This window comes from Muscardinus avellanarius (genome assembly GCF_963383645.1).
Source record: "Muscardinus avellanarius genome assembly, chromosome: 10".
NCBI lineage: Eukaryota > Metazoa > Chordata > Mammalia > Rodentia > Gliridae > Muscardinus > Muscardinus avellanarius.
In genome coordinates this window covers 102,848,248-102,875,574 of record NC_137796.1, presented here as the reverse complement: position 1 = coordinate 102,875,574, position 27,327 = coordinate 102,848,248, and the positions used below count along the sequence as shown (strand labels likewise).

At 51.8% G+C, this 27,327-nt stretch overlaps 1 protein-coding gene across 2 annotated transcripts in view; it reads left to right on the top strand.

Annotated features, from left to right (window-relative positions):
* SNX29 (sorting nexin 29) overlaps nucleotides 1-27,327 on the top strand; it is a gene marked incomplete at its 3' end in the record, with an annotated part of 442,960 nt that overhangs the window by 390,454 nt on the left and 25,179 nt on the right. For both annotated transcript variants that reach the window (XM_080703361.1, XM_080703360.1), the window contains exon 18: nucleotides 4,231-4,371. In XM_080703361.1, the coding sequence (XP_080559487.1) occupies nucleotides 4,231-4,371 (141 nt within the window). The remainder of the gene's footprint in view (nucleotides 1-4,230; nucleotides 4,372-27,327) is intronic.

Below are 27,327 nucleotides of genomic sequence, written 5' to 3'. Positions count from 1 at the left end.
AGCTGTTTTCCCCCACATCAGGGTGATATCTAGGTGAAGCTGACAAGCCAAGGGATGCCATCCCTAGTCAGTTGCTCCAGCCTGGACCTTTTATAGCTCGCCTAAGGAAATGCAGGTGATACGCACTGTCCAGGTTAGCTGGAGCAAGGGCGGAGCTGGACACAAGGCACCGGAGATGGTGCTGGGCCCTTGGAGCCCACGGAAGCCACCCCGCCTCAGAACCGGCTGTGGACGCGAGTGTGCCTCCATGGGCAGGCCTGGAGGGAGCCCACAGGGGAGGTGGACACGGATGCAAGGGGCAGCAGGGAGGCCAGAGGAAGCACGAGAGGCTGATGAGTTGGGCCAGGCAGAGTGGGCTTCTCGGGCGGCTCTAGAGGTGGTGCCGGAAGGCCCCGTTGTTGGGCTTTGAATGCAGAGGATAAGAAACAGAACCCATCAGTGTTGATCTGAGGACTTACAGCCTAGGGAACTGGTGCGGGGCAGCATTTACTGGAGAAGGCGGAGCAGGTTTAGAGGACAGATCCCGAGTGTGGGTCCAGATGACAGAGAGGGACTTGGGAGTCATCGGCCTAAAACAAAGCAACGCACAGATGCAAGGTGGCTGTGTGTAGGGGAGACGAGGGACATGGGCAAAGTGCCCACCTTTGTGGGAGACCCAGAGGAGATGTAAGGGCTCTGGGCGAAAGCAGCTAGCTCTAGAAGGCAAGCTGTGGAAAGCGGGGAGTCAGAATCATCACTCACCTCACACAGCCCTCCTCTCACTGTGATGTTAGAGATTTTGAAGATGGGTATTGACTGTTCACTGATTGCCAATTACAACAGCCATTTATCTTCGGAGACTGCACCCTGCCAGCCATTCTTAACTAGGCAGGGGGTGTTCTCAACAGCATCCCTCTCTCTCCCACGCCTCAGTCCCCTATAGAGTACTTTCTCTGTGACCCTGTAAAAGACTAACAAAGCAAGGCTCATGTTTTAGGACCCCCCACAGCATTTTCTTGAGAGTTGGTTAAAATAAAAACGTGTGTGCCTTCAATGTGGGCGTCACATCTGGATGTGACATTCTGTTCAGTGGGGATAACCGAGATTCAGATCTTGGCCTTGGTCCTTCCATCTTACCTGGTTGTGTGGTGGCCACAAGGCTTCAAGCATCACACACAGCTGTACACCTGGATGGTCTGCATCCACCTCGGCTGGGAGGTGCTGGCCAGAAAGGCCTTCCCTGCCTGACCCCTGTGCCTGTATTCACATCAGGGTTTCCTGAGTAGCCCACTCTTCAGCACGCTGAGCCTTCGTTGGGTGGTGCCGCTCACCCAGTGGCTGGAAAGCTTTGGAAAGGACCGCCCTTTTCCACCGAATCTGGGATATACTTGTGGGAAAATAACAAGGACTTCCTAAATAGCTAGACTAGGGCCAGCAGACTTTTTATAAAGAGTCAGAAGTACTATGAGTGCCGTAGGCTGTGTGGTCTCTGTTGGAGCTGCTGGGCTCTGCATCATATTGCAAAAGCGGACAGAGGCAATAGGTAAAGAAATGGACGTGGCTGCATTTGGCCCAGGACCCAGCCACAGCTTGCTTATGCCGATCCAGACAATTAGTATACATGATGATCAGAAAAGAGATTGGACCTTTCACTTTCTAGGGGGTGTTTGGATTGGGTCAAAATATACCCCAGCAGAGATGGTCTCTCTAAGATGTATCAGATCAGAATTGCTCATACAAAGACTTATGTAAAAAACAGCCTGAACAAATTAGAGATGAATATTTCTCTTTTGTTTAGAAACTTGAGGAACTAATCTAATCATTGGTGATTTTGCTCTTATCTCATCAGTCACTTTTTGCTTTTGTTTTGTTTTATTTTGTGGTTCAATGCATTGCCATCTCCAAGAATATTAGAGGAAATGAGTATTGGTGGGTAAATGGCCCTTGCTGTCCACAAGAGCTCTGTTAAGGTCGCTGGAGCGCTCTGGTGGGTTCTTTGCTGACTGATTTATCCCAAGCCACTCCGTCTGTGGAGATCATGACAGCTGAAAGCCCAGGTCTCCATGACCAGACAAGCCTGCACAGGTGCTTTAGGGGTCTAATATGTACTTACCGCTTATAAAGCAAATATCTGCATATTTGTGATAGTGATCCCGTCAGTCATCACCTACCACTGCTTGGATACCCAGCACCAAAAAAGAAAAAAGAAAAAAACCTTTGAAGACATACCTTTTTCTCTTTGGGCAACATGACCGGTAATAACTTGTTTTCTCCTGAAATTGGTCTTCCTCTCATTTCTACCTGCCATGGTCTATTTCCTAAACCACTGGGACGCACATGCCGGATGCTGGTCTCTGCTTCTTCACAGCCTTTCTAGCAACTAGGTACCTTGACTTCCTCCCCCTCCCCAGGAACGTCTTTCCCCAGAGCCTCCATCTTTCTTCTGATTATCCTTTGATTATTTCTTTTTATTTAAGTTTTTAGTACTAGAGATTGAACCCAAGTGCATTCTACCTCTGAGCTCCATCTCCAGCCCTTTTTATTTTGAAACAGGGTTTCACTAAGTTACTGAGGCAGGACTCAAACCTATGATCTTCCTGTCTCAGCCTCCCAAGTACTGAAATTATAGATATGCACCACCACACCCAGCTTCTTTAATTACTTCTGACGATCTTTTAAGGCCTAATGTTTCTCACACTTTATAAAGTCTGGATGAACCACTTGGGGTTCTTATCGAAAGGCAGATTCTGAGCCAGTATATCTGGGGTGGAGCCCAAGCCGTTACGGCCCTGGCATCTTCCCACAACGTGCTGGCCATGCTTTGAGCAGCAAGACATTGGGCCTTTCTGAACATACTTGTTTCTTTTTCAACAGATTGCAACCAAACCCAAATTAAGTTGGCCATGTCAATTTAGAATGAAGCAGATCTATCCACTCCAGTGTTCTGGGAGTCACCATAGATCTTTTAATAAGTCCTACGATTACATGGGCTTTTCTGGTGCTCCTCCTGCATTCTTCACTTAGCTTAAATTTACTGAAACCCTTCTGTCTGTTCCACAGGCCACTGTGGTGCCGTATCCTTTCATCTTCTAAGGACCTGACATTCATCTTTTTGAATTTTATCGCTTTGAATTAGACCAATCTCTCAAGCCAGTAAGACCACTCGACATCTGCCGTCTGGTACATTCACTGTTCCTCTTAGCTTGGGGGCATCTACAAACTAGATAGGCCGTCTGTTTCTCCATCTAATGCTACTGGAAACATCTATCAAATAACTGAAATTCTTTGGGATAAGTTTTCCTTCCTCCTGTTCACAGGAATGTGGGGAGAGACCCTGACCAAAGTTCAAGGATGTAATATCTACACTTGGGGATTATGGGTAGTTTATCACTCACACCGGGAATGCCTGTTTTTATGGCTAAAGAGGCTGTTATGCTGTGTATTGACATCCCCTGATTGTAAATTGCAGTAGCCATTTATCATTGGGCTTTTTACTCCCTGGGCTGTTCATGTAATTTCAAAAGCGCATCGATCTCCCCCCTTCCTCCACGTTTCCTCGTGATGCAGTTGCCGTGCATGCCTGGAAGGTGCTAAGGCCGGTACAAAGCTGATGAAAGAGGCCTCACGTCCCGTACCCAAGAGTATCCTCTTGAGAGTCACAGCCTCACTAAAGAAATTTCAGTCCCAGTTGTGCTTGCCCCATCTGGGTGCCACCTTCTGCCTCATCTGTTGGGCAGATCTCAAATCAAAGGCCGCCTTGTCCCTGTGGTAGCCTGTGTGCTCCCAGGCATGGCTGCCTGGCTCCTACATCTGCACACCCTCCCTACTGCCTTGGGCAGGAGCTGCCCTGGGCTCCACCAGACAGACGAGGAAGCAAGTGGCCAGAGAGGTGGGGCACAGCCTCTCTTCAGCAACCATTAGCACAGCAGTACCTTGTAACGGCACGAAACTGTGTCCCTGCTGCTAGTTGGGCTGCTGGTCTCTGCTAATGTAGAGTAAACGATACCCAGCACGAACTCCTTGCCTGGCTGGTGTTGTGTGCCTGCTTGCTCGGTAGCTAGGTACCACTCCTGAGCCCCTGCTCTGCGCTGGCACCTGGCGCCCAGCGGTGAGGGCCAGAGGTGAGTGGGACAGATGTGGCCCCGCTCAAGCAGAGCTTGCGCTCAAGCGTGGGGTACAAGCTGAAACCCTACCCCTGTGCACTGAGAGTCTTGAGAAAAGGTTACCATCTTCTTTTTCTTGTCTTGGCAGGTCTACATCCGGATAAAAGACGACGAGTGGAATGTATACCGGAGGTATACGGAGTTCCGGAGCTTGCACCACAAGTTACAGAACAAATACCCGCAAGTGAGGGCGTACAACTTCCCGCCCAAAAAGGCCATCGGGAACAAGGTACTGTCACCCACAGAGCCTGTACACCGTGGCTGCCTCGAGGCAGATCTTGCTTTTTATTTTCTTCAATGTGTTTACAAATATGTGATCTTTAAAGAGAAGTTCACTGAAATAAGAAAAAATTTAAAAAAGGAAAATAGTGACCCCTGATCCCACCACTCACAGATAGTGACTGTTATTCTCATTAGTGTGTTTCCTCCTGTTTTTCCAGGACAAGAGCTGGCAAATCTTTTCTGCAAAGGGCCAAAGGAAAATCTTCTTGGCCTTGCAGATGAGGCCATTTTGGTGGTGTGAATGTGTCGTGTGGATGCACAGAGGCCTGGCTGTGGGCCTCAACACTTTATTTTTAAGAATAGGTGGCAGCTGGGTTTGGCTTACAGGTTGTAGTTTTCTGGTTCTGGATCCAAAATGACCTTCTAGTTTTCATTCATAGCTGCTGTGGTCTTCATTTAGATGCACGATGTGAAGCAGAACTTTCTGAGTGGATTTTATTATTATTATTATTATTATTATTATTATTATTATTATCTTTTATTTCATTCCTGTCACAGAGGGCGTTGACTTAGGATGACATTGGTTTCTGAGTATTCACTCAGGTGGCCTGAGAGAGGCGCCCCCTCCCCAGCCTGCTGGTTGATGGGTAGTCATTTGTTCCACAGATGTTCATTGGACGCTGTTGTCATTGTGTTAGGGGCCGGGCAGGACTGAAGACACACCGGGTGGGAGCCTGGCGTGGAGTCTGTCCCATGTCTGATCCAGCCAGATGGCCTTGCCACCCTTCCTGTTCACATATGGAAGCATCCTCCCCCGGGGTCCACTTGGGATCACTGGGGGACTTTAAAAGCCCTGAGGATGGCCTCCCATCCCCATGGATGTTCACGTGCTCTAGGGTTTGGCCTGAGCATGGAGGAGTTTAGTGGCTCTCTAGATGATTCTGTTGTGCAGCAGGGCTGGAGAAGCCCAGCTCAGCATCAGGTAGAGGTGGACTAGAGGCACTTCAGCACTTTCAGTATATTCAACAGCTGGGTAGAATTCAGATCCATCTCAGGAAAGAAAGAGGATTGTACTGAGCCTGATCCCTCTACCAGAGTAGGTCTCAAAGTGTGGCCCCACCTAGCAGTATCCATCTGGGAGCTTGGTAGACATGCATATTTATTTATTTATTTATTTATTTATTTACTTATTTATTGTGGTCTGGGGATAGAACTCAGGAGTTTGCACCTGCTGGATTAGTGCTTATTACCGACTCCAGCTAGAAATGCGTATTCTTGGGCTCGCCCCTGACATGCCGACTTCCCAGCTCTGGAGGCTGAGACACAGCAGTCTATTAATCATCTTGCTGGGTGACTCTGACAGGTGAGGCAATGTAAGAACCAGTGTCCTATCCCATTGAGATTTCTGGCTTGGTCAGCATTCTCACTGCTATGACCCAATAAGCCTGACCACACGCAACTTAGAGGAAGGAAGATTTATTTGCTCACAGTATTTGGAGATTTCAGAAGTTCAGTTCATGTCAGACTGGATCTGTGGAGTTCAGGGGATGGTGGCAGAAAGCAGAGAAAGGGGAAGAGCCAGGCTTTGCTCCCTCATCATGGAAGCCAGAAATAACAGAGAGGGTAAGCAAGGAGATTTAAAGACATAAACCTATTTCTAAGGCCACTCCCCCAGGTGCCAACCTCTAGCCACACCCCATCTCCCTAAGTTACCACCCAGTAAATCTATTGCAAGTCTCATGACTTAATTATATCACCTCTGAACGTTAATCCATGAGCTCCTCTGGGGATATTCTACTTCTAACTGTAACCACTAGACTGCAGGCTAATATCCAAGGCGAGATGAAAACCACTATTCCATCCCATTGATGAAGCGCGTGGCTGGTTGCTGGTGAGGAGAGTTGTTTAGCTTCTCTCTCCAGGAGGCATCTTACCAGGGTTCCCTGAACCTTTGTCAGAAAAGCAGAGCAAGTTTCTGTAACCCATGGGAATTTCATAAGGATCACTACGGTTATTGATGGATGTGTTTATGTGGGCATATATTCCCATGTTCAAACATTAGAGATTTGATTACCTCAAGGGAGGCTGGATTTTAATTTGAACAGTTTTAGAGCAGGTTTATCTCAGGCCCAGAATAAATCTGTCCTTCATTTTTCTGCTAGAGAACTGTGGTGTTGGTCCCAGATATATGGAGGACTTAGAAATTCTACACTTGTTCATAGCAAGGAGTAGAATAATCCTTTTGTAAAGAGAAGGGGAAAGCGGTATACTGATTTAACCTAATGATTTATGGGCTTGTGCAAATTTTAGACTTATACGGAATGTCTTAAAACAGAATTCTGCCTAACTAGCACATTGTCACCATGTGATATTCTCATTTGCTTAAAGCTTTACACTGGCACCACTTCAGTGAACTTGGCTGTCTGCATCTCACTAAAAGAAGGCCATTATCACACAGAACTGACAGAGAAGACACAGATGTGACATGTCTTACACTATGTATTAGCTTCCTATTGCTGCTCTAACAAGTTACCATAAACACAGGGGCCTAAAATAACATAGATATATTATTCTACAGTCCCTGAGGTCAGAGGTCCAAAATCAGCCTGATGGGGCTAAAATCCCAAACTCAGCAGGTCAGGTTCCTTCAGAAAGCCCTGGGAGAATGTTCCCCTTGCTGTTCTGCATTCGTGGTCCTGGCCCTCTTCTGTCTCCAGAGATGGCTGCCTTCTCACTCTGAGTCTGTCATTTCTGCCTCTCTGATTCAGCCCTCCTTCTTGTGATCACAGTAAACCCATCCAGGTGATCTAAGACAGTCTCCCATCTCAAGATCCTGAACCTAGCCATAGCCGCTAAGTCCCTTTGACCGCGTGAGGGGCCGGGGATTAGGAAGTGGACGTCCTGGGGCCATTCTTCCTGCCTTCCCCAGACCTTGGCAGAGATGACGTCTTCAGTTCATTAGGCCTTAACTCAGAGTTCTGCTTCAGAGCAAGGACTTTCCTGACACGTCAGTGCACATGTGGCCTTCAGGTACCTCAGCCCATGTCTCTGCCTTCATTTTCTTCCCAGCACAAACCATTAGTTGAAATGACTCCTTTGAGTTAGGCAGTGGTGCACACCTGTAATCCCAGTACTTGGGAGGCCGAGACAAGAGAATCACAGGTTCGAGGCCAGCCTAGGCAACTTAGAGAGCCCTTGTCTCAAGATAAATATTATAGTGGCTGGGGGTGTAGCTTAGTGGTAGAATGCTCCTGAGTTCAATTTCCAATACTGAAAAAAAAAAAAAGACATGACTTCTTTGTACATTCCTTATGCTGTCTGTCTCTCTGCATTGGTGTGGGGACCATGACACAGCGCCTGGGTCTATTCTGCTCCCTGCCCTGTGCCCACTCCTGGATGAGGACATGACATTCGGACACTCTCATGGCCAAAACAATGAGCCAGTGAACAGAAATGAAATGGAAACCTTTCCCCTGCTTTCTCTTCCTCACTTACAAATCTCTTGCAAATTCCAAAAATTTACATTCCAGAAGTGCGTAGAAAAAGTTCCAAGGTGACCGAGGAGGCTGCTCTCATTCTGCTCTCGGCTGCGTTATGAATTATTTTCCAGGATGGGCAAGAGGCCAAGCAAGCTTTTGGAGCCAGGAGAGGTGGCTCTCGAAGCGTCTGCGGGGTCGACCCACAAACTCGCTGTCCAAGGAGGGCTCTGCCGCGTGAGGGTGCGGGCAGAGGCCTCATTTTTGATGCTGTTACTCAAAGCCTCCATTAGCACTCAGTGAGCAAATGAGAATCCAGAGGCTGCCCTTCCTTCCTCGGGTAATAGATTCGGTCTCTGAAAGTTCATTTGGCATCAAGGCAAGGCAAATCGCTTTCCCCGGAGCCACAGATAATTCAACTTGTTGGAGAAATTACGCATTAAAATCCTCATTAAAAACACATACTGCCTTTGCGTGGCGGGGACACGACTGGCATGCATGGAGCCATGGAAAGTTCTCTGCAGCTCCCAGGAGGCGCCATTGCAAAGCCCTAGGACACAGTCATCCAGGAGGCAGGCGTGGGCCCGGGCCAGTAATGTGTACCATGGTGACTTTGTCCAGAGCTGGGTGCAGTGGCTCCAAGCTGACTTAAGGTTGAGCCTCTGTCCTCCAGAAGTTGGAGTCTTGAAGGGAGATGTGCAGGTGACTCAGTTTTCAGCAGCTTCCCCAGCTGAGCATGGGGCTCACTGCAGCCTGGGGAGACTGGGGGCCGCTGGGACGGCCAACAGGGCTCCTCAACTACGAAGCATACAAGAGGGATCAAGCCAGAAAGCATAATCACCCTAGGCTGCCTCCTTCCATCCATCCCGCATCCGCTTCCTGCAGCTGCCAAAGCAAACAGCGCAGACCAGCGCCTTAAAATAACACACCACCACGAGGTCCTGCAGGGGCTCACCACGTTAAAAACACGGTGTTGAATTTCTTGTGGGAATTCCGGGAGGGGGATCACTTCCTTCTTCTTCTCCAGCCTCTCGGGATCTCCTATGTCCATGGCTAGGGCCCTTTCCCGGTCTCCAGCCATTCCCGCGTGGTCACATCTGCCTTGACCACAGGGGCAGAGGCTTTCTGCATCTCAGGAGTGCCCTTGGGCTGGGCCCGCCTAGTTACTGCAGTGTAATCTCCCACCTCAGGGTCCCTAATTCAGCACATGAAGGTCACATACCCACAGGCTCCCAGGATTGGAGGGGGCATCTTTGGGGAGCAGCGTCATTCTGCCCACTGGGTACCTCTCTTGCCCAGCCTGGGTACAGCTATTGCTGTTATCCCTACCAACTTTCAGATGGGGAAACCGAGGCAGGGGGAGGTGAAGTGACTTGCCTCAGGCCACCTTGCTTGGCAGGGTCAAGGCTGATGTCTGGCCCTGGCACAGTCTACAGCACCCCGGCCCTCCACCTCTGCGATCTCACAGAGCAGTTGCTGCAGCGCGCCCCAGGCAGGTGAGCTGGCTGGCGTGTATGTGAACGTGTGCTGTGGAGCCCGGCAATAGGCAAGGCGGGCGCAGGTCGCCCCTCTCCTGCCTGCTCACTCCTCTAGGCGCTGCTGCTGGAGCTGGGTGTTCCACCGCATGGTTTGTTCTTAGGCTTATATAAACTTTCCTGAGAGTCCTAAGCACGTGGTCAGTCATTCATCCCCTGATGCCTGGACTCACTCAGCAGGACTTTGCCAGCCTGGAAACTGAGAGGCTGTAAGAGACACCGAGACCTGGGCGTGGGGGTGCACGCCTGTCATCCAGTACTGGGGAGGCCGAGACAGGAGGAGCGCAGGTTCACGGTCAGCCTTGGCAACTAACTTACTGACACTCTGAGCAACCTATCTTAAAACAAGCAAGCAAACAAAGACCCTGTTTCAAAACAAAAAAATTTAAAGGCTGGGAGTATAGCTCAGAGGTAGAGTATCCCTGGTCTCATCTCAATCCCTAGTACCACAATGAGAGAGAGAGAGAGAGAGAGAGAGAGAGAGAGAGAGAGAGAGAGAGAGAGAGAGAGGAGAGAGAGAGAGAGAGAGCGCGCAAGCACACCTATTGCTTTTCTTGCTGATAGCCTCGTGCCTCTGTTTCCCCTTCTACACCAGGAATAGTCATGGCACTTCTAGCATTGCTGTTGTGAAGATCAAAGGTGGTGACATCTGCAAAGTGCTTTTAACGGGGTCTGGCACACTGCAAGCGCTGCGCTTGGGTAGATAAGGCAGCGTGGGGTTCCACGGTGAGAGGAGCGAGCAGGCACACGGGTGCCTCTCATTCCTGGGGGGCAGGACTTCCTGCGGTGGCTGAGCCTGATCCAGGTGGTCCTTCCAGAGCCCATGCTCCTGTTCTCCCTGGTGGAGCAGCCCTAGCCGGCCAGGTCTGTCTTGCACACAGGGCAAATATTTGCTTTCTCATCATGCAGTGATTTCCAAGCTCCATATAAGATGTCTTATAAACGGGAAACTGAGGATTGGGGGGAGAAGCACTCTGCCCAAGGCCCAGGAGTGTAAGTGCTGGTGCCAGGAATCCAGCCAGCCTCGGCTACAGCACTTCTCTGCCTACTGGTGGAGAAGCCCCTTAAACCCACACCCAGGTTGGGAGCTGGTAACAAAGCAGCTACTACTGGTCTCTGTTTGGAGCTGTGGAACCTCGGGGATTCTTCCAGAAACTCCCTCATGTGAAGACCATCCTGAGGTTATGCAGGAACCCCTGGCCCCCACCCCACACCGGTGGAGTGGAGGTACAGCTCTCCCCAGACTGCAGGCTTCCCAGAGAGAAAGAAGGCGCCGGCAGAATGAAGCCATCAACTCCGGCTACTGCCTCATTTGACACTCTGCCAACCGCTGTGTAAATAGTCCTGGTACTTAGTGTATTAAGCAAGAAGAAGAGAGAAATTGGGCTCATTATACATCACACATTTGTGTTGCTCTTTAATACAGTGAAAGCCTCTTAAGATATTTTCCAGGAGAGCAGTTGCTAAAGTCATCTTGCCAGGAAAAACCATCTCAGGAGAGACCTCGATGAGCTCAGACTTGGAATGTGGATATGTATATGTATTTAATAAGCAGGGGTTTCTTGGGAAGACTTTTCTATAATACCAAATTAAAATCCAATAAAAAATTTGCAGTCGTTTACAAGGAAATAACCCAGAGCCAGCAACTCAGAATGGATTTGCCACTGTCCGTCCCTCTGTTTTCTACATGTAGCCCATGGGGAGGTTGAATTCAAGGGGACCCTTCTGATCCCCGTGTGTCACCGACTTTGCACATCTCCCTTCACTTCCTCCAGGAAGCCTTCCCTGAACTCAAAATGTGCTCCATCCCTCCGCCAGGTTCCTTTCTCAGACTCCGTCCCAGCTTCCTGACATCAGAGTTCTCCCTCCCCCAGATACCCCGTGGGAGGGCAGCCCGGCCTCGCGAGTCTTCTTATTGAGATCTGTCAGAGCCCAGGGCCTGACAGATGCAGAGTGAGCCATGCTTGATGAGCGGGTGAGCGGGGCTGTGTAGAATGCGGTGTGCGGCACCAGTTTTGTTTGATCACCAGCTCCCCGTTCCTCCGGTCCCCTGCCCTTCTGTGGCCCGCACTTGTCAGGGTAATTGCTCATAGAGTCGTGCCTCTTCCTCCCATGCCTGACCTGCCCACTGGGTGTCCACGTGGTCGTGTCTGCAGAGGCTCAGCAGCCTTGGCATTAGCTCTGCCTGGTGACCAGGAGGACTCATCGACACCTCGGGGTCCAGCCTTCCCAATTAACTGCCCCAAATTGGCCATTTCCCCCACTCCGCTCATCTCAGGCTGAGCTCGAGAGCCGTGTTTCCCTGTCATATCCCTTGGTTTTGTCATCGACATGAATTATAAGACACTCAACTCTCTGCTGGGCATCGAATGTTGTCCACAATATTTCTGGGGCTGTGAGATCACTTGTATATCATTATTTAATCTCTCCCTCCAGCTCTGAAGGCCTTCTGAATATACTTAACCTGCGTTGCATCTGCTTCTGTTCCTCATAATTTTGGACAACTGATTAAAATCGCAGTGTAGAAGAGTACTTCTCAGCTCTTACTCTCTTCTTGAGTAATTGAGAATAATTGCTACCTCCCCTCCAGTGCTCCCATTAATATTGGAGGACTGTGTGCTGCGGTCTTGGTTCATCCTTAGCATGCCGCCCAGCATATTCCCTTTCCTCAGCTTGCTGTCATCTTAGTGATTCCCCCGATGCCACCCTTCTGGGGACCAGAGTCTGGAGTCAGGACTCTTCTGTTCCTCTCTGTAGCATCACTCTGAAACCATGTGAATCTCTAGAAACCTCGCAATCCACCGACTAGGCATTTTGGCTACAGAGCATCATGGCCTTGATTCAGACCCTGGTCCTGGCCAAGTGACCTGGGACAAGTCACCCAGCCCAAGGGTGACCCAGCCCAAAGATGACCCATGCCCGGCCGTCACGTGGGGCGAGCGCACAACAGCACCAGTTCTGGTGGAGACACAACCAGATGGCGCAACCCAGTGCCCAACACGGAGCCCTCAAATCCTAGCTCTGTAAGCTGGTCTGCGGGGAGGCCTCTCCAGTTTGGTTTCCATAATTACAAAACGTGTGGTCCCTCAGGCCGGCGCACACTTGGCCCTTCTCTCTATTCTTTCCTCGCCCTCTGCCTGTGGTTATCGTGGCGGGTTTTGTTCTTATGTTTTAAGAACATAAGTATAACATGCCTCCCCTGTTAAGGTGCAGTCTCGTGGATTTTCACCCGGTGACCACCCCACAAACAGCACTAGGCCAAGACGTTGACCACCGGTCTCCAGGCGTCCCTTCTTGTCAGGCTCTCTCCACAGGGGGCACTGCCCTGATTTCTTTTCTTTTCTTAAAAAATACCAAATACATCAGGTTGTTGTTGTTGTTGTTTTAACGTACTTTTATTGGTGCACCGTGACCTCACATCACTTTGAGGTTTCGCACGTGTGACAGGCTTGTCCATGGTCACAGCGCCGTCCGATTCCCTCTAGACCCCGCCCGCTCCCTCTTCCCCATTTCATAATATTGAAGTTAGTGTTGACAGCTTCTCAAGCATCATAGGATTTCTGAACTGACTCCTGCCTTTTCCCCTTCCTACCTCCTCCCCATAGTCCCTCCCACTGTTCTACCAAAATCCCCCCAGGTCTGGACAGATTCCCAGCTAAATTCTACTGGGAAACGCTGCCCTGGTTTCTGATGTCCTGGAGCAGGTTGTCTGCTTCAGGACCTGACGTCAAGGGGTCACATGCTCCCTTAAGTCTGGTCCCCTGCTCTCATTGGTGAGATTCATCCAGGCTGTTGGTTGCAAGTGGCAACTGCAGCTCGGGCCGTGGCGTGCAAGAGCCCACTGTGTGAATACCCATCCTGCCTGTCATCGCCATTGAATGTTTGGGCAGCACCTGGTTCGGCCCAATCCACATCATGCTGTGTTTAACACTGTTGTTTATGTCTTCCCTTGGAGCTGAGCTCTGATTTCCATAGGTCTGTACTTAGGAGTAGAGTTTCTGGTCCTAGGGCACACACGTGTTCTATTTTAATAGTCAGCACAAGAGTTTCCCAGAGGAGCCACAAAGTGATGATATCCTTAAAGAAGGAAAAACATTAATTCATAGACTAAGATGACAAGTGCTCATGCCCCCATCACCAAGTTAACAGCTGCTCACAGTTTGTTATATCTGAGTCTAGGCTTCTACAAAATAAAAACATGAAATGTTTCTGATGTGCTCCCAGAACACAGAAAAATGTAATGAATAAGAACATATCACCATCCAGACTCAATGCTGATGTTTGGAAATTAAACAGCATAAATACAGCCGAATTCTCCTGTCCCTCCTTCCCAGAGGGAGCGCTGTGGAGTTGTGCTGTGTCCTTCGGCCCAGGGTTCTATGCTTTTCTTACACTCGATTATGACTTTTGTTTTTACTGCTTCCCATAAACGCTATCATCCTTGTATATCCCCCCCCACCCTCCTTCCTGGAGCCCTGGAGTAGTTTTGCCTGTTTTAGGACCTGACATAAAGGGAGTTGTAGCGGGTGTCCTCCTGGAACACTTGGCCAATTTTTTGAAAACTTATTGAAAAACTTTTGAAATGTATTTATTTAGACATGTGGCATTCTGTTTTATTAACTTTACTTCTCATTACTTTTAATTTTTTATTTGTGTTACTTTTTGACCTATTATAATTGTACGTTATAGTGAGATTCATTGTGGTGCACTCATAGAGGTAATCCACTAACTTTAACTGCTGCACTGACTGGTGCTCTCCCTACCGCAGGGCCGTCTAGTATTGCATTTGTTTAGTCCCTCTGCTGGGCATCAGGCAGTGGACAGTCCTTGTTAGTGTTGCAGCGAGCATCCTTGGGTCCATCGGAGCCTCTGCTTCTCTAGGCTATGTGCCTAGGCATGAGGTTGCTGGCTTGTGCGGCGTGCTTGTCTGCACCCATCTCCAAGGTGCCGGCCCTGCTGTTCAAGTCAAGCCCAGGGAAGAATTCCTCCTGCTGCACAGGCTTACCACCCTTAGCATCCTTACACCTAGAGTATACGCAAATTTTGCCAACATGATGGGTGCGAAACCATGTCTCACCTTGTCTTTGCTATAAGTCAACAGTATATATTTTTTCTTTTCTAAAAAAAAATTTTATTGATGATTGTCATCTTGGTTTTATTCATACTTCCTCTGTTAATGAGATAAATGACCTGGTCATGACATTTAGCCATTCTGATTTTCTTTTTCCTTCCTTGCCTCTGTGTGTGTGTGTGTGTGTGTGTGTGTGTGTGTGTGTGTGTGTGTGTGTTGACTGGGGATTTAACCCATGGGGATTCTACCTCTGAGCTATATCCCCCAGCCCTATTTTATGTTTTATTTTGAAACCAGGTTTTGCTAAGTTGGAGGCTGTCCTTGAACCTGCAATCCCCTTGCCTCAGCCTTCCAAGTCCTGGGATTATAGGCAGGCTCCACCATGCCTGACAACTTTGGTCCTTTCTCCACCGGGCACTTTCCTGACCAGCTCCTGGGCTCTCTACGTTTTCTGGGGCCTCCCTTGGTCTTGGCATTTCTTCTGCATTGGGGGCCACGCCCCCTTCTCCCTGCGTGCCCTGCGTGCCCACCCCCAGGACACAGTGGTGTTCACACTCACTTACGTGTCTGATTTTTTTTTTTTTTTTTTTTTTTTTTTTTTTTTTTAGTGGTACTGGGGTTTCTGGAAGCCCTTCTACCTCCGGGCTACACTCCCAGACCCCTATTTTTTATATTTTTATTTGGAAACAGGGTCTCTTAAGCCAGCGCGGCTGGCTTCGAATCTGCATGATCCTCTTGTCTCCGCCTCCCAAGCGTGGGGATTACAAGCGCGCGCCACCACGCCCGGCTACATGTCTGATTTTCTGAGAGAGCAGCGACTTCTCCTTAGACTCTACACACTGAGGGACCTGCATAGTGTCTCACGGCAGAAGCTGAATTTGCGGGTATTTGCGGGAACGTCGGGCCCCATATTGTGCTCCTTAACATGGGCTCCGTGATCCACTGCACAGCTTCTCTCTGCACAGTGGGGTCTGGGAAGCTGGGGCACCTGGAGGTGCAGGCGCGGCCTCAGTTGCCTCTCTGGGGAGCGGACCTCCCCGCCAGTTCACAAGCGCGCTGAGCTCCTCCGGTCCCTCGGAACATCCTCATCATTTAATTCCGCAGCTCTCCTGCCTTCTGGGAGAAAGCAAAGTTCTTTTCTGTAATGAGTTTTGAAGCTTTTGGAGTTAAGGGCCTGATCCTCATAAGCGGGTGAAGACAGAACCATTGCGTGTCACCGAGGGGCCTTTGAAACGGGCTCTGAGCGCTCCCTCCCGACCTGGGCAGCCTGCCTCCTGTTCACAGGGAACACACAAGCCCCTCTCGCCATCTCACCAAGAGCAGAGGCTGCCTGGTGGGCGCTGAGTGCCCGCCGGGCACCGTGCCCAGGACTGCCTGTGCGCCGTCATGGAATCACAGTATCTTGGTGGCTAAGGGATCGTCATCCCTGCCTGCCCTATACCTGCCCTATACCTCACTCAGCCTCAAACCCTCAAGCCCTTTGCATGGACAGTGTCTTCTAGAACACTTCATTTCTCCCTCTTGCCGTGGCCGGATCTTTCCCATCTGTCTCAGTTTGGGGTCCCCTTCTCAGAGCACCCTTTCTCGACTGCCCAAAATAACTTGTCTCCCTCCATGGGTGCTCTCTTGGCCCTTTGATTTTTCCCTTTGCAGCATTTGCAAGATTTGCACAGGGTTAATTATTTGTTTAAAGATGACATCTGAATCAGGCCTGGTGGCACATTCCTGTACTCCTAGTACTTGGGAGGCTGAGACAAGAGGATTGCAGGCTCGAGGCCAGCCTCGGAAACTTAGCAAGGCTCTGAGAGACTTAGCAAAACCCTGTTTCCAAGTAAAAAGCAAAATATGGCTGGAAATCTAGCTTGGAAGTTGGACGCCCCTGGCTCAGTCCTCAGTGCGATGATGATGATGATGATGATGATGATTATAGCCTGAATTATTTTTGTGGTACTGGGGATGAACCCAGGGACACTGCACCTCTAAGCTACACCCCCAGCCTTATTTTTTAGTCTTTTTAATTTTTGAAGCAGGATCTCACTGCATTGTGAAGGGCCTCTCTAAGTTGCTGAGAGTGTCCTTGAACTGTGATCCTCTGGTCTCCGCCTCCCGAATGCTGGGATTACAAGTGTGCACCACCACGCCTGGCCTATCCTGAAATATTTTAAGCAGGAGAAGGACGAGATCCACTTTGTGTCTTAGAGGTCGCCGTCATGTGGAGGTGGGGTGAGCTTGGCAGGTGTGGGCATGGGCGTGAATGGCAGAAGGGCCACACTGGTGCTCACGAGGTCCAGCTCAGTGCAGAGCCCCTGAAGACAAGGGGAGGTCGGCGACCTGGAGCCGTGGGGTCTGCCCAGCAGAAATGAGTCCTCTCGAGGTCTGGCTCATGCATGGCCGACTCTTCTGAGCAGCACCAGGCTCCCCACTCGTGCCACCAACAGAGCCCCGGTGTGGACACCGTCAGTGGGGGTCTGTCTTGGTGATGCCCCGCCAGCATCCCCGAGCACTAGCTCCCCAGTGAGTCAGGTGCCTTCCTTCTCATCCTGCGTTTCCTTGGTGACGATTGCCACAAGACCATTGGCTGCTCAGGGGGCCACGTGCCCAAGTACCAGGACCCCCGCCTCTCACCTGCGGAGCCCTGGTGGCTTCTGAGGGCTGCCGCCTGGGGAGTAGAGGGCAGACCTCTGGGAGGGGTGGTGTTTGTCATGGAAAATTAAGCAGATGAAGAAGGGTCGGGCACAAGCAAGTGTGCAGGGGTGAGAGCTGGCGATTCTCATGTCCACCCGCTCCAGCCCCTCACCTGCCGGGGCTCAGGCATGAGTCTGGCCTCAGATCACGTTCAGATGAGCAAACAGCACAGTCGTGTGGGACTCTGGGTCTTGGATTTCCTCACCAGCGCGGGCCTGCCCCTTCCTGTTGTCACCAGGGTCCCTGACTTCAGAGATCTGGAGAGCAGAGCCCTGGTGCAGCCGAGATCCGGAGGTGTCTAGGAGTTCTCGTCACAAGACCCTTAAAGGAAGCAAGGAAAGAACACCATTCTTTTGTGCCTCAGGTCTCTCGTGGGTGACTGATACATCAAGGCTGTGGATGATGCGGCGAACAGGACACATTTCCTGCCTTGAGGGAATTCCCAGCCAACAGGAGCCCAGGGAGTGCTGTAGGGGGGGCTAAATCCAGCTCCCCGGGAGCACAGGGGGAGGATGTCATCAGGGCACTTTCCATTGCGAGAGGCGCCAGCCCAAATCAAACTACTTTTAATGTGAAAGAACACATTGGCTGATGTAACTGCGAGGTTTAGGGCTGACTCCAGGATCAGCTGGGTCCAGGAGCTTGACGATGGTCCCGTCGGTGCCCGTCTTGTCTTATTCTGGTATGCTCAGTGACTCCCTTGCTTGTGTGTCTCCTGGTTTCTCTCTCTGCCTACTTTCTTCTGAGTTGGCTTCGTTTTCAGGCAGACTCCCTCTCATGAAGAAGATGGCTTATCCCTGCTGGTCTCTCTCCAGTCCAGCTTAGCACCTCAGGCAGAAAGAGAAGGTTGCTTTCCTAGCGTTTCCGTCTCAGTGCTGACACACGCTGGCCCAGCCCCGCACAGATCACAGTAACTGCCTGGCAGGGTGTGTGCAGCCCTGAGTGGGGGGTGAATAGGTCCTGTGCACACTCATGGTGGACACCTGCAAGTGGGGGAAGCTGAGCTTTCTCACCGGGAGGAAAGGATGTGGGCACACCAGGGGGAGATCAGGCCTCAGGCAGAGGCTGCCTGAACTGGGTCTTGGTGAGCAGGATGAACTGTTGAGTGAGACGAAGAACTCCAGGCAGAGAACACGGCAATTCTGAAGGCGGAGGTACTTGGGGGATAGCATGGAAGACCCGTAGGAGCCGGAGCAATGCCCAGGGAAGTGCCCAGGCTGGGGAGGGAGGGCGGACACAGCGAGAGCAACACCGTCTGCCCTGACACTCGGTGTCTCTTTCTCGAGCACCCACTATGGGCCAGCCATCAAGAATGCAGCAGGGAACTAACCAGGTAAGGGCTGTGTTCACAGAGCCTTGCGACTTGAGGGGTGGATGGGAGAGGGCAAACCGACAGCATTCACACAAACAAAAAATGTAGGTCATCTCTGACAGCCTCCGAGTGACAGAAAACAGCCGCAGATTTAACCTAGAGCCGCGCCAGGAAGGCGATCCAGGTCACAGGAAGTATTGTTAGGGGCCACACGCATGCAGTGTCTTCGACTTAACAAAGAGCTTCTTTGCACCTGCAGCTATCAGCCAGGGTGAAAGACAAGGGTGAAGACAGCGGGCTAGAAGTGCTCTCAGCAGCGCGCAGTGAGCCATCATTCGGCCTGACCTTCTGCTGTGGGTATCAGAAGCGCCTCTGCGCGCTGGGTAATGGATCCATAGTTCACTTTGGACAGGCCCATAAATCTTTGGGGGAAGCCAGAAGGATGAGCCAGCCAAGCAGCCCTGGCATCCTGCTTAAGCCTCATTTCCGCCTTTTATCTTCTCCCCTGGCCCTCTGCTCGGTCCCCCTCCCACAGCCGGGAATCCCAGCAGAAAGCACACTCTCAGCCGGAGCGGCAGGGAAACAAAGGTTTGTGCTGGCTGGGGCATTTCCCTCTGTCATCTATGAGTGCTATGGCAGGTCTGGGAAATCGTGCCTTAACCTTTGCTGTGGCGAGGGTTGCAGATGCCTTAACCGCTCTGATTCCGGAACTCCTTGAACATAATTGCCTACCCTTTTCTAATGAGTTAGACTTCCCTCTGAGCTCCAGGAAACCGGTGTGTGTGGCGACCATTCCAGCACCCAAGCAGCAAGAGATGGTGGAGCCCCTCCAGCCTCTGCAAGGAGGCCTTGAGTCCCTGCCTCCTTGCACCTCGGGTCTGTGCGCCGTCACGGCCTGAGCCACTGGTCAGCACCAAGGACAGCTCCCCACTGCTGTTCCTGAGGATTTCTATTGGGTGTGAGTCTGAGTCCTTGGGGTTTAAATAAACCAATGACCAGAGCATATCCTAACCTAGCAGATGAGACCCTCCACTCTATTTCTGAAAGGTCTTTAGGGAGTGAGCCAGCTTGCCTGCAGCCGGGGACTGGGAACCTCCCAGGAGGAAGGGGTAACTGGCCTGAGTTAGGCAGGTGTCCAGAGGGCCAAGACTGGGACTTCTGCTGTGGGCCTACTTGTCTTTTGGAACCTCAACAGGCCTATGCACTCTCAACCCCTGCTTTTATGCAAAGAAGCAGAGTACACGATGGCGGGTGTTATCCTGAGCTGGTCCAGGCTCTCCAGCCAAGCTGCGCCTTGAGATGAATGATATTGAACAGGGCCTCCAAGACAGACCGACCTTCCTCCCTCCCTCCCTCCCTCCCTCCCTCCCTCCCTCTCTCCCTCTCCCTCTCCCTCCCTCTCTCTCTCTCTCTTGCAGTGCTGGGGATGGAACTAAGGTGCATTCTACCTCCAAGCTACACCCTCAGCACTAGTTTTTATTCTTTATTTTTAAAACAAGGTCTCACTAGCTGGGCGTGGTGGCGCGCGCTTGTAATCCTAGTGCTTGGGAGGCTGAGACAGGAGAATCGCACAGGCTCGAAGCCAGCCTCAGCTACTCAGTGAGGCTCTCAGCAACTTAGTGAGACCCCGTTTTCAAATAAAGTATAAAATAGGTCTGGGTATATAGCCCAGAGGTATAAAAGCCCCTGGGTTCCACACCCAGTACCACAAAAAAAAGGTCTCACTGAGTTGCAGAGGGCCTCACTAAGTAGCTGAGGCTGTCCACAAACCGCGATCCTCCTGTCTCAGCCTCCCAACTTTAAGACTGACTTTTTAAAGAAAAATGTTGAAATAATTCTACTTATTGATGTAAATATACAGTAGTTTCCACTTGCATATGGTTTCTCATTCTGCAGTCACGGTGAGGTCACTGCACAGGTCCAGGGAGGTCACGATGGGCTTGGAGCGCACCCGGCCCCCAGGGAGGGTGTGGAACTGCAGGCAGTGGCCCCTGCCGGGCCGAGGTATGCATGGGGTTCCCTGGCCGTAGGGCCCTTTTAAACTTCAGCTACACATTTCTCGCCCCCATCAGCTCCCCACAGAGGGCAGGCACCATCCCTGGCCCCGTTTCACAGATGGGAAAACCAAGGCTTTGGGGCCCTTGCTCAGGGGCTCTGCTTGACCTTCTAGCCCAGTTCTTTTTCTAGGGGCTAAAATCGGGGTGATCCAGGAAAATGAATTATCCTTTTATTTTCACGACCTAAAACATGCACTGTAGATGTGAGCTTGGGCAGCCAACCATGAGAGCAGCAGCGGTCCCTGGGACTTTGTCACAGCACTACGGCTGCAGAGGTCTCTAGGCACCACTAAAGCTCATCACTACCTGGAAGTTACTGGGGCATTGAGACCTGCGGCTAGATCTTGTTATTGAACCAGTCAGCAAAGAGGCTCTGCGCTGCCACGTCATCGTGTTCTTAGCCACATTTAAGTACAAGTGGTTTTCTTTCTAATCCTCTCTCTCGTCTCATGAACTTACAAATGCCATTCTGAAGAGATGCTGCCAGGCTTCATCAGAGCCGCACCCGGGGCGCTGTGGAGCGCCCGCCCGGGATCAGGGGCGTCCTGAACACCACGGTGCTGCTCCCTGCGTGTGCATCCGCCACCCACCCCTGCCGCTCCGGGTGGCCCCACTCTCCCCAGCCTGCCTCCCTCTTTCTCCCTGCTAAGTTCTTTTTGTGAAACAGGTGCTAGGTGAATAATTAACCAGAAGTAAGTGCTTGTGGGAAGTAGCTCGGTCTGTGGGTTTGTTTGTGCTTAAGCAGCTGAGTTTCCTAGCCCTGCCCCAGGTGCAGTCCAGGTGCAGACTCGTCTTGGGCTGGAGGAGGAGCCCCTGTGGCTTCTGGGAAGCTGCTGCCCGGCAGGAGGGAGCCTCCCAGACAAGCCTGTGCATCAGAAGGTTGGGTTAGGTTGGGGGCAGCTGGAAGGCTCCGGGGCGGGCAGCCAGAGGAGGAGGGTCTGTGTCTGTGGCCTGCAGCGAGTGGAGAATGCTCGGAAAGAATCGAAATTTTGTTGAGGAGCTGAGCGAAGTCCTCCTAGACCGACTGAAGAGCTGGATGAGGCAGCTTCAGACATGGCTGGATCCAGGTTCCTGTGGTCCCAGAGCTGGTTTCTTCCTCCTCCTCTCCCTCCCTTCTCTCCCTCTGTGCTGGTTTCATTCCCCAAATGAATGACAGGCCCAGCAGGGAGGAGCTTCCCTTGCTCAGTGGTTCAGCAGGATCCTGGTTGGATATGACTAGTCTGCCAAAGTCGTGCGCTCCTTCCTCCTCCTCCCCCTGCCCTCCCTCCCGTCCTCTCCTCCTATGTAACAGCCTTATGGCACACAGTTCACACACTGTGAGACTCAGCATTTAGAGTGTACAGGTCTGTGCTTTTACTGCATTCACAGACTTGTGCGGCCATTGCCCCAGCCAGTTCTAGAACAGTCTCATCACCCTAGCAAGAAGCCACAGGCATGAGCAGTTGCTCCCCCCTTCTCCACGGGCCCCAGGACTACGCGACCACCGGGCCGCTGCCGGCACCTGTAGGTTTGTCGCTTCTGCCAATTTCATAGATGGGATCGCGGACCGCGTAATCTCCTGTGACACAGATGGGTGTTCTCAAGGTTCATCTGTGCTGTAGCACGAATCCGTATTTCATTCCTTACTTGGTGCCCAGTACACAACTCTGGTTAGCATCCTTCTTGCAGGGATGATAAAGCTGGAAAGACTTGAAAAGTCTAGGAGCCCAGGAGGTGGTATGGCCAGGCCTCACAGGCAGGGCCCTGCCCCAGCCCAGGTCCCACTCCCACAGAGAGCACTGAACCCGAGATCGACTGCGCCCCGGCAAACGTCAGCTGCTGATTAAAAGCAGAGAGAGGTGTTCCCTACTACTGTCTAGAGTTGCTCATGTCTGTAGCTGGCCCCATAATCATTTTCTTTTTGTGGTACTGGGGATTGAACCCTGGGGGTTCTCCCTCTGAGCTAACAGCCCTAGCCCCCCTTTATTAACTTATTTTTTCAAACAAGGTCTCGCTAAGTTAATGCGCACCGGCCTTAAGCCTGCGATCCTCCTGTGTTGGCCTCCTGAGTACTGGGATTGCAGGCTCGTGCCACCGCTCCGGGCTTGGCCCATTAGCCTAGTGACTGGTGTGCAGTGGAGGCTGCCAGCTCACTGCACTCTCTCCTCATGTATCGCTGTTCAGAGGGCTAGATAAACCTCAAAGCCTGAGCTGTTTCACGAGGATGGTCCTGTTCATCCTCACGAACATCTGTGTGCAGCGAGCAATGTATGTGTGGGTCCAGGACCTTTCCATCCGGAGCCTTCACCACCCACTAGGGAAGCTCAGTAGCTTTTCTTGTAAGGGCGCAGACAAGAACTATCTCCCACTTTTCAGGCCATGCGCGCTCAGTTGCAACTATTGGATTCCGTGATAGCCCCAGAGCAGTGATGGACACAGAATTGGAGGGGAATGGCTGTGTTCCAAGAAAACTCAAGAAAACACTGCAAGCTGGACTGGGTGCATGGGCCATACTCTGCCAGCTCCTAGGGCTCAGCATTCTCTTTGCCAGTGAGCAGAGAGGCAAAGAAAGAGCATGAAAGAGGGAAGAGGGAGGCACGTCCACTTCTCAGATGCCTTGGGCTATACGTGAAACCTCAGATCTCTACATTTGATGGACAAGAACTCGTCTCTCCACCTTACCTAGATGCAGAAGGGCTGAGAACATGTAGCCTCTGGCCGGGCCACAACTCCCCAGCAACAGGGCACCCCGGGAGGGGAGGGGGTGTCTGCTGCATCCCCGAAGGCAGTGCCCTGTGCTGTGGTACGTTGAGAAGGCCCCAGGTGTCTAGATTAAAGATGTCCTTGTCGTTAAGGAGATTGGAGTGTCCTGAGTTTATTTAGATCAGACTTACTAGAAGCCTCAAAGTCAAAATCCCTTCATAGTAGAGTTCCTCGGACATTTACACAACAATCCAGTGATGTTCAGAAGCCGGAATTCTAGGCCGGGACTGCAGGAGACAGCCAGGCTGGGCCTCAGCTTCACCTTTCCCAAAACCAGCTTTCAGGGCCAATTTATTTTACTTCTGCTATTCTGACAGCGGCAAAAGTACAGTGGGCCAGAGTCTGACCTGGTGAGCACCGCGCAGTGGCTGTTTGACCTTGAACAAGCATCCTCAGTATCCCAGTGACCTCATCTGCAAAGTGGGCTTGGCAGTGGTGCTTTCCATTATCGGTCAGTTTTTATAACTACAGACAACACATGAGAAATGCTTGACAACGAGGCTTGCACTGCGCGAGCTGTCAGTCACAGCAGCCAGCATCACCGCCACCACCATCTTGATCTCACCCATCCGGTTTGCACTAAACTCAGTGGTCCCAGAAGACGAGTGTCTGTCACCCCCTCTCATCTCCCCAGCTCTCAGCCCAGAACCTCCTCCAGTGCAGCCCCCACCCAAGACGCTCCAGGGCTCAGCAAGATTTGTAACCTGAAGACAATTTCTGTACATGCCCCCGAATCAACAAAGGGGCAGTGTAGCTGGGCCTGGAGGTCGGATGGACCTGGGTTCAACTTGAGCTCTGATACTCGTTAGCGTGACCATGGACACATTAATTCACCTCTCTGAGTCTCAGCATCCTTATCTAGAGCGCACAGGGACGCTCCTTGAGAGAGTGTTTAGAGATTCAGTAGAAGGCCATGTTTTGTACGTCTAGTCCCTGGTGCAGTGGGGGGGGGTGTCTAATAGTCAATTCACTCACTGGCAGGAATCTAGAGAAAGGTCACCCCAGTGGATCCCCGGCCCTGCTCAGGAGAGTGTCTGGATTGACTGCACCAGGCCCGGGAAGCCTGGAGTGGGCCCACCTCCCAGAGCACAGCTTGGGAGCTTGACAGTGGGGTGGCATCAGCCTTACAGAGCTGTTCTGATGACCTATGGATTTCTTCACTTGTTTCTGGAAGGGCTGCAGATATATTTCCTTTGGTCTGCGCCATGATACCAAGCATTTAAATCAGCTCCCAAGTGATTTGGGACTTGAGAGCTTTCATGTAACCATCCAGATTAGCAGTGAGAAGGGCCAGCCCTGCAGGCTCCCGCTCCCCCAGCAATGCCTGCTGAGCACCCCGGCTCGCCAGCGCTCCCGGCTGTCTCTGTCTTGTGGGTCACATCTTTACCTGCCCATCTGGCCCGGCCCTCGAGGCTGCCATCTCTGCCGTGGCTGTGTGGGAGCGGCTCTGGGGTCTGCTTCATTGCAGGCCACCTGCTTCTCCCGAGCCGTGTCCGGCCCTGAAGGAGTCTCCTCGGGGGTGTGATGGCAAAACAGAGGGAGGAAGCCGGGCCCTGGCACCGGTCCCTGTCCTGGCTCTGCCGCTCTTAGGCCGCATGATCTTGGCCACAACATTTCACTTCTTTGAGGCTTGTCCACAAAATGTGAACAGACTAGAGATGAAGGTCCCACGTGCTTCTCAGCCCCTGGCACCCAGTACCTAGGTCAACACTATCTTTTTTTGGGGAGAGTGGGTACTGGGAATTGAACTTTGGGGCATTCTACCTCTGAGCTACACATCTAGCTCTTTTAATTAATTTTTTGTTGTTGTTTTGAAGCAAGGTTTTCTAGGTTTTTGAGAGTCTTAAGTTGCTTGGGCTGTCCTCAAACTCTGTGATGCTCCTGTCTCAGCTTCCCAAGGTCTGAGATTATAGGCATGTACCAACATGACCCCCCCCCCTTTTTTTTGAAACAGGGTCTATTCAGTCACTAAAGGTCTCCTCAAAGCTACAATGTTCCTGTCTCAGCCTCCCAAGTCCTGGGATTACAGGCGTGCGCCACCACATCCGTGGCCTTGGCAGGAGGGATTTATACTGCTCATGGAGGCTGCATTAGGACAACCAGAGACAGCCCCATGTAATGCCTCCGCCGCTGCTACTAAAACGTCTGAGAACCTCGAAGCTGGGCCCCCTCTGACCAGCGCACCGTTAGCAGACTGTGAGACAGCGTCACACACTGCCAAGGGAACTCTGTGGTCGGTGGTGAGGGGGTTGGCAGTGTGTGTGGCCATCTGTCACTGTGCTGTCCCGAGGCCCATGGAGGGCAGTGGCAGAGAAGGCAGGACAAGGGCAGCGGCCCCATGCGGCCCTGGGGAGGGCCGCAGCATAGCACTGGGGCGCCCTGGGGATGCCTGGCTGGAGTGGCGCTCAGGCCCAGCCTTTGCAGTTTTTGGACTTGGGAGGTATTTTTGGCAGAAAGCTTCAGAACCCAGGATCCTCCCGTGGAGGGAGGTCCCTGTTGTACATAGGTGTGGACAAGAAAATTCTCTCTCTCCTTTTTATTTTCCTTTTTTGGACCTCAGCTACAAAACAGTGAGCCGCTGTTGTCCCCAGTCTCGCCACCCTGTCCAGTTGGTCACCCTAAGGCTCTGTGTCGTCAACTCTTCTCCCGCCGTAGGCAGCTGCTCTCGCAGGTTCCTGTCCGGGAAATCGTGGGTTTCTTCTAGCGTAGGCCGCGTTGTCATGGGTGTTTGGGTTTACTTACTGGCCTGGGGCTGCAGCTCCCATTCTTCCACGCTTCCTCCGCCCCGCACGCTCAGCCTCCACCCCCACCCCGTGGCCGCGCGTCTCTGCGCTTCGCTTCCGTGACGGCTATTGGTTGACTTTTCAGGTGCGCGTCACTCCGACTCCCACTACTCCAGAACAGCGCTGCAGTAAACCTCCCTTCTGTGGCCCCCGTGGCCCGCCATGAGAGCTTCTCTGGGACAGATACTGGGGTGTAGTCATTACAGTCTACTATACTTAATTTGACCAAGTAGGGCTAAATTGCTCAAAAAATAAGGCAGTTTTAGAGGCATAAGGACCTGAGTTATGCTTTCTTCTAGAGGGGAAATCTATTACATACGGGGTTCCTATTGCGTGCTGAGAACGGGCCTCCATTGTGCTTTGTGTGCTTTCCTTCATGTGATTGCGCAGCGATCCTCTGAGAGAGAGATTGTAGACATCACCGTTGCACACATGAAGAAACTGAAGCCCATGGAGCTGGTGCGGCGTGCTCAGCCTCTCGGCCCCTGGCCTGAGCCGCTGCGCCTTGGGGCAAGTGTACCAAGGAGAGGCGCATTCTGGTAGATCATGATCTAAATTGGTGGCCTTATGTGGCCTGTGTTACGTTTGATCTGTGTGCATGCATGCGTGCGTGTATATGTGTTACTAAGAATTGAACCCAGGGGCCTTCTACCTCCAAGCTACACACCCAGCCCAATTTTATTTTTAGTTTTAAACAGTCTCACTAGGTTGATGCAAGTCTCACTACATGTTGAGGCTGCTCTGGAACTTTGATCCTCCTGTCTCAGCCTCTGAAGTACAGGGATTACAGGCATGCACCACCAGGCCTGCCTCACATGGTCTTTAAATTATTTTAACTGATTTTCAAATCTGAGGTTTCCCATAAAAATGTCAGCTATCTGGCAGTAATGTCCCCACCTCCCACAAGGCTGCGCTGTGGGGAATCAAGTCCTGGCCGCCCCTTTCCAGCTGGCTGTGCGTGCGGCCCCTCTGGTGGTCTGTGTTCCCCGCTGGCCAGTCCTGGAGGAGACATATTTGTACATAGACAGTGTCTTTCTTTCCTTCTGAGATATTCCCATTAAATGCATGAGCCGGCCTTCCCCACCCCTCCCGGGCCCCAGCCCACAGTCTTCCCCAGCCACAAAGTCAATAACAGAGAAAACCAGGCTTCTACCGCCTCAGAGGCCCCTTCTGTCCTGCCACAGGGATCGTTTGCTATGTCCCGCAGAGGGCCCGGCCTGTGCAGGACACTGTGGGGCGGGAGCAGAAGAGACAGGCCAGGCTGGCCCCTGCCTGTGGGGAGACAGTCTGTCGTATCCAACC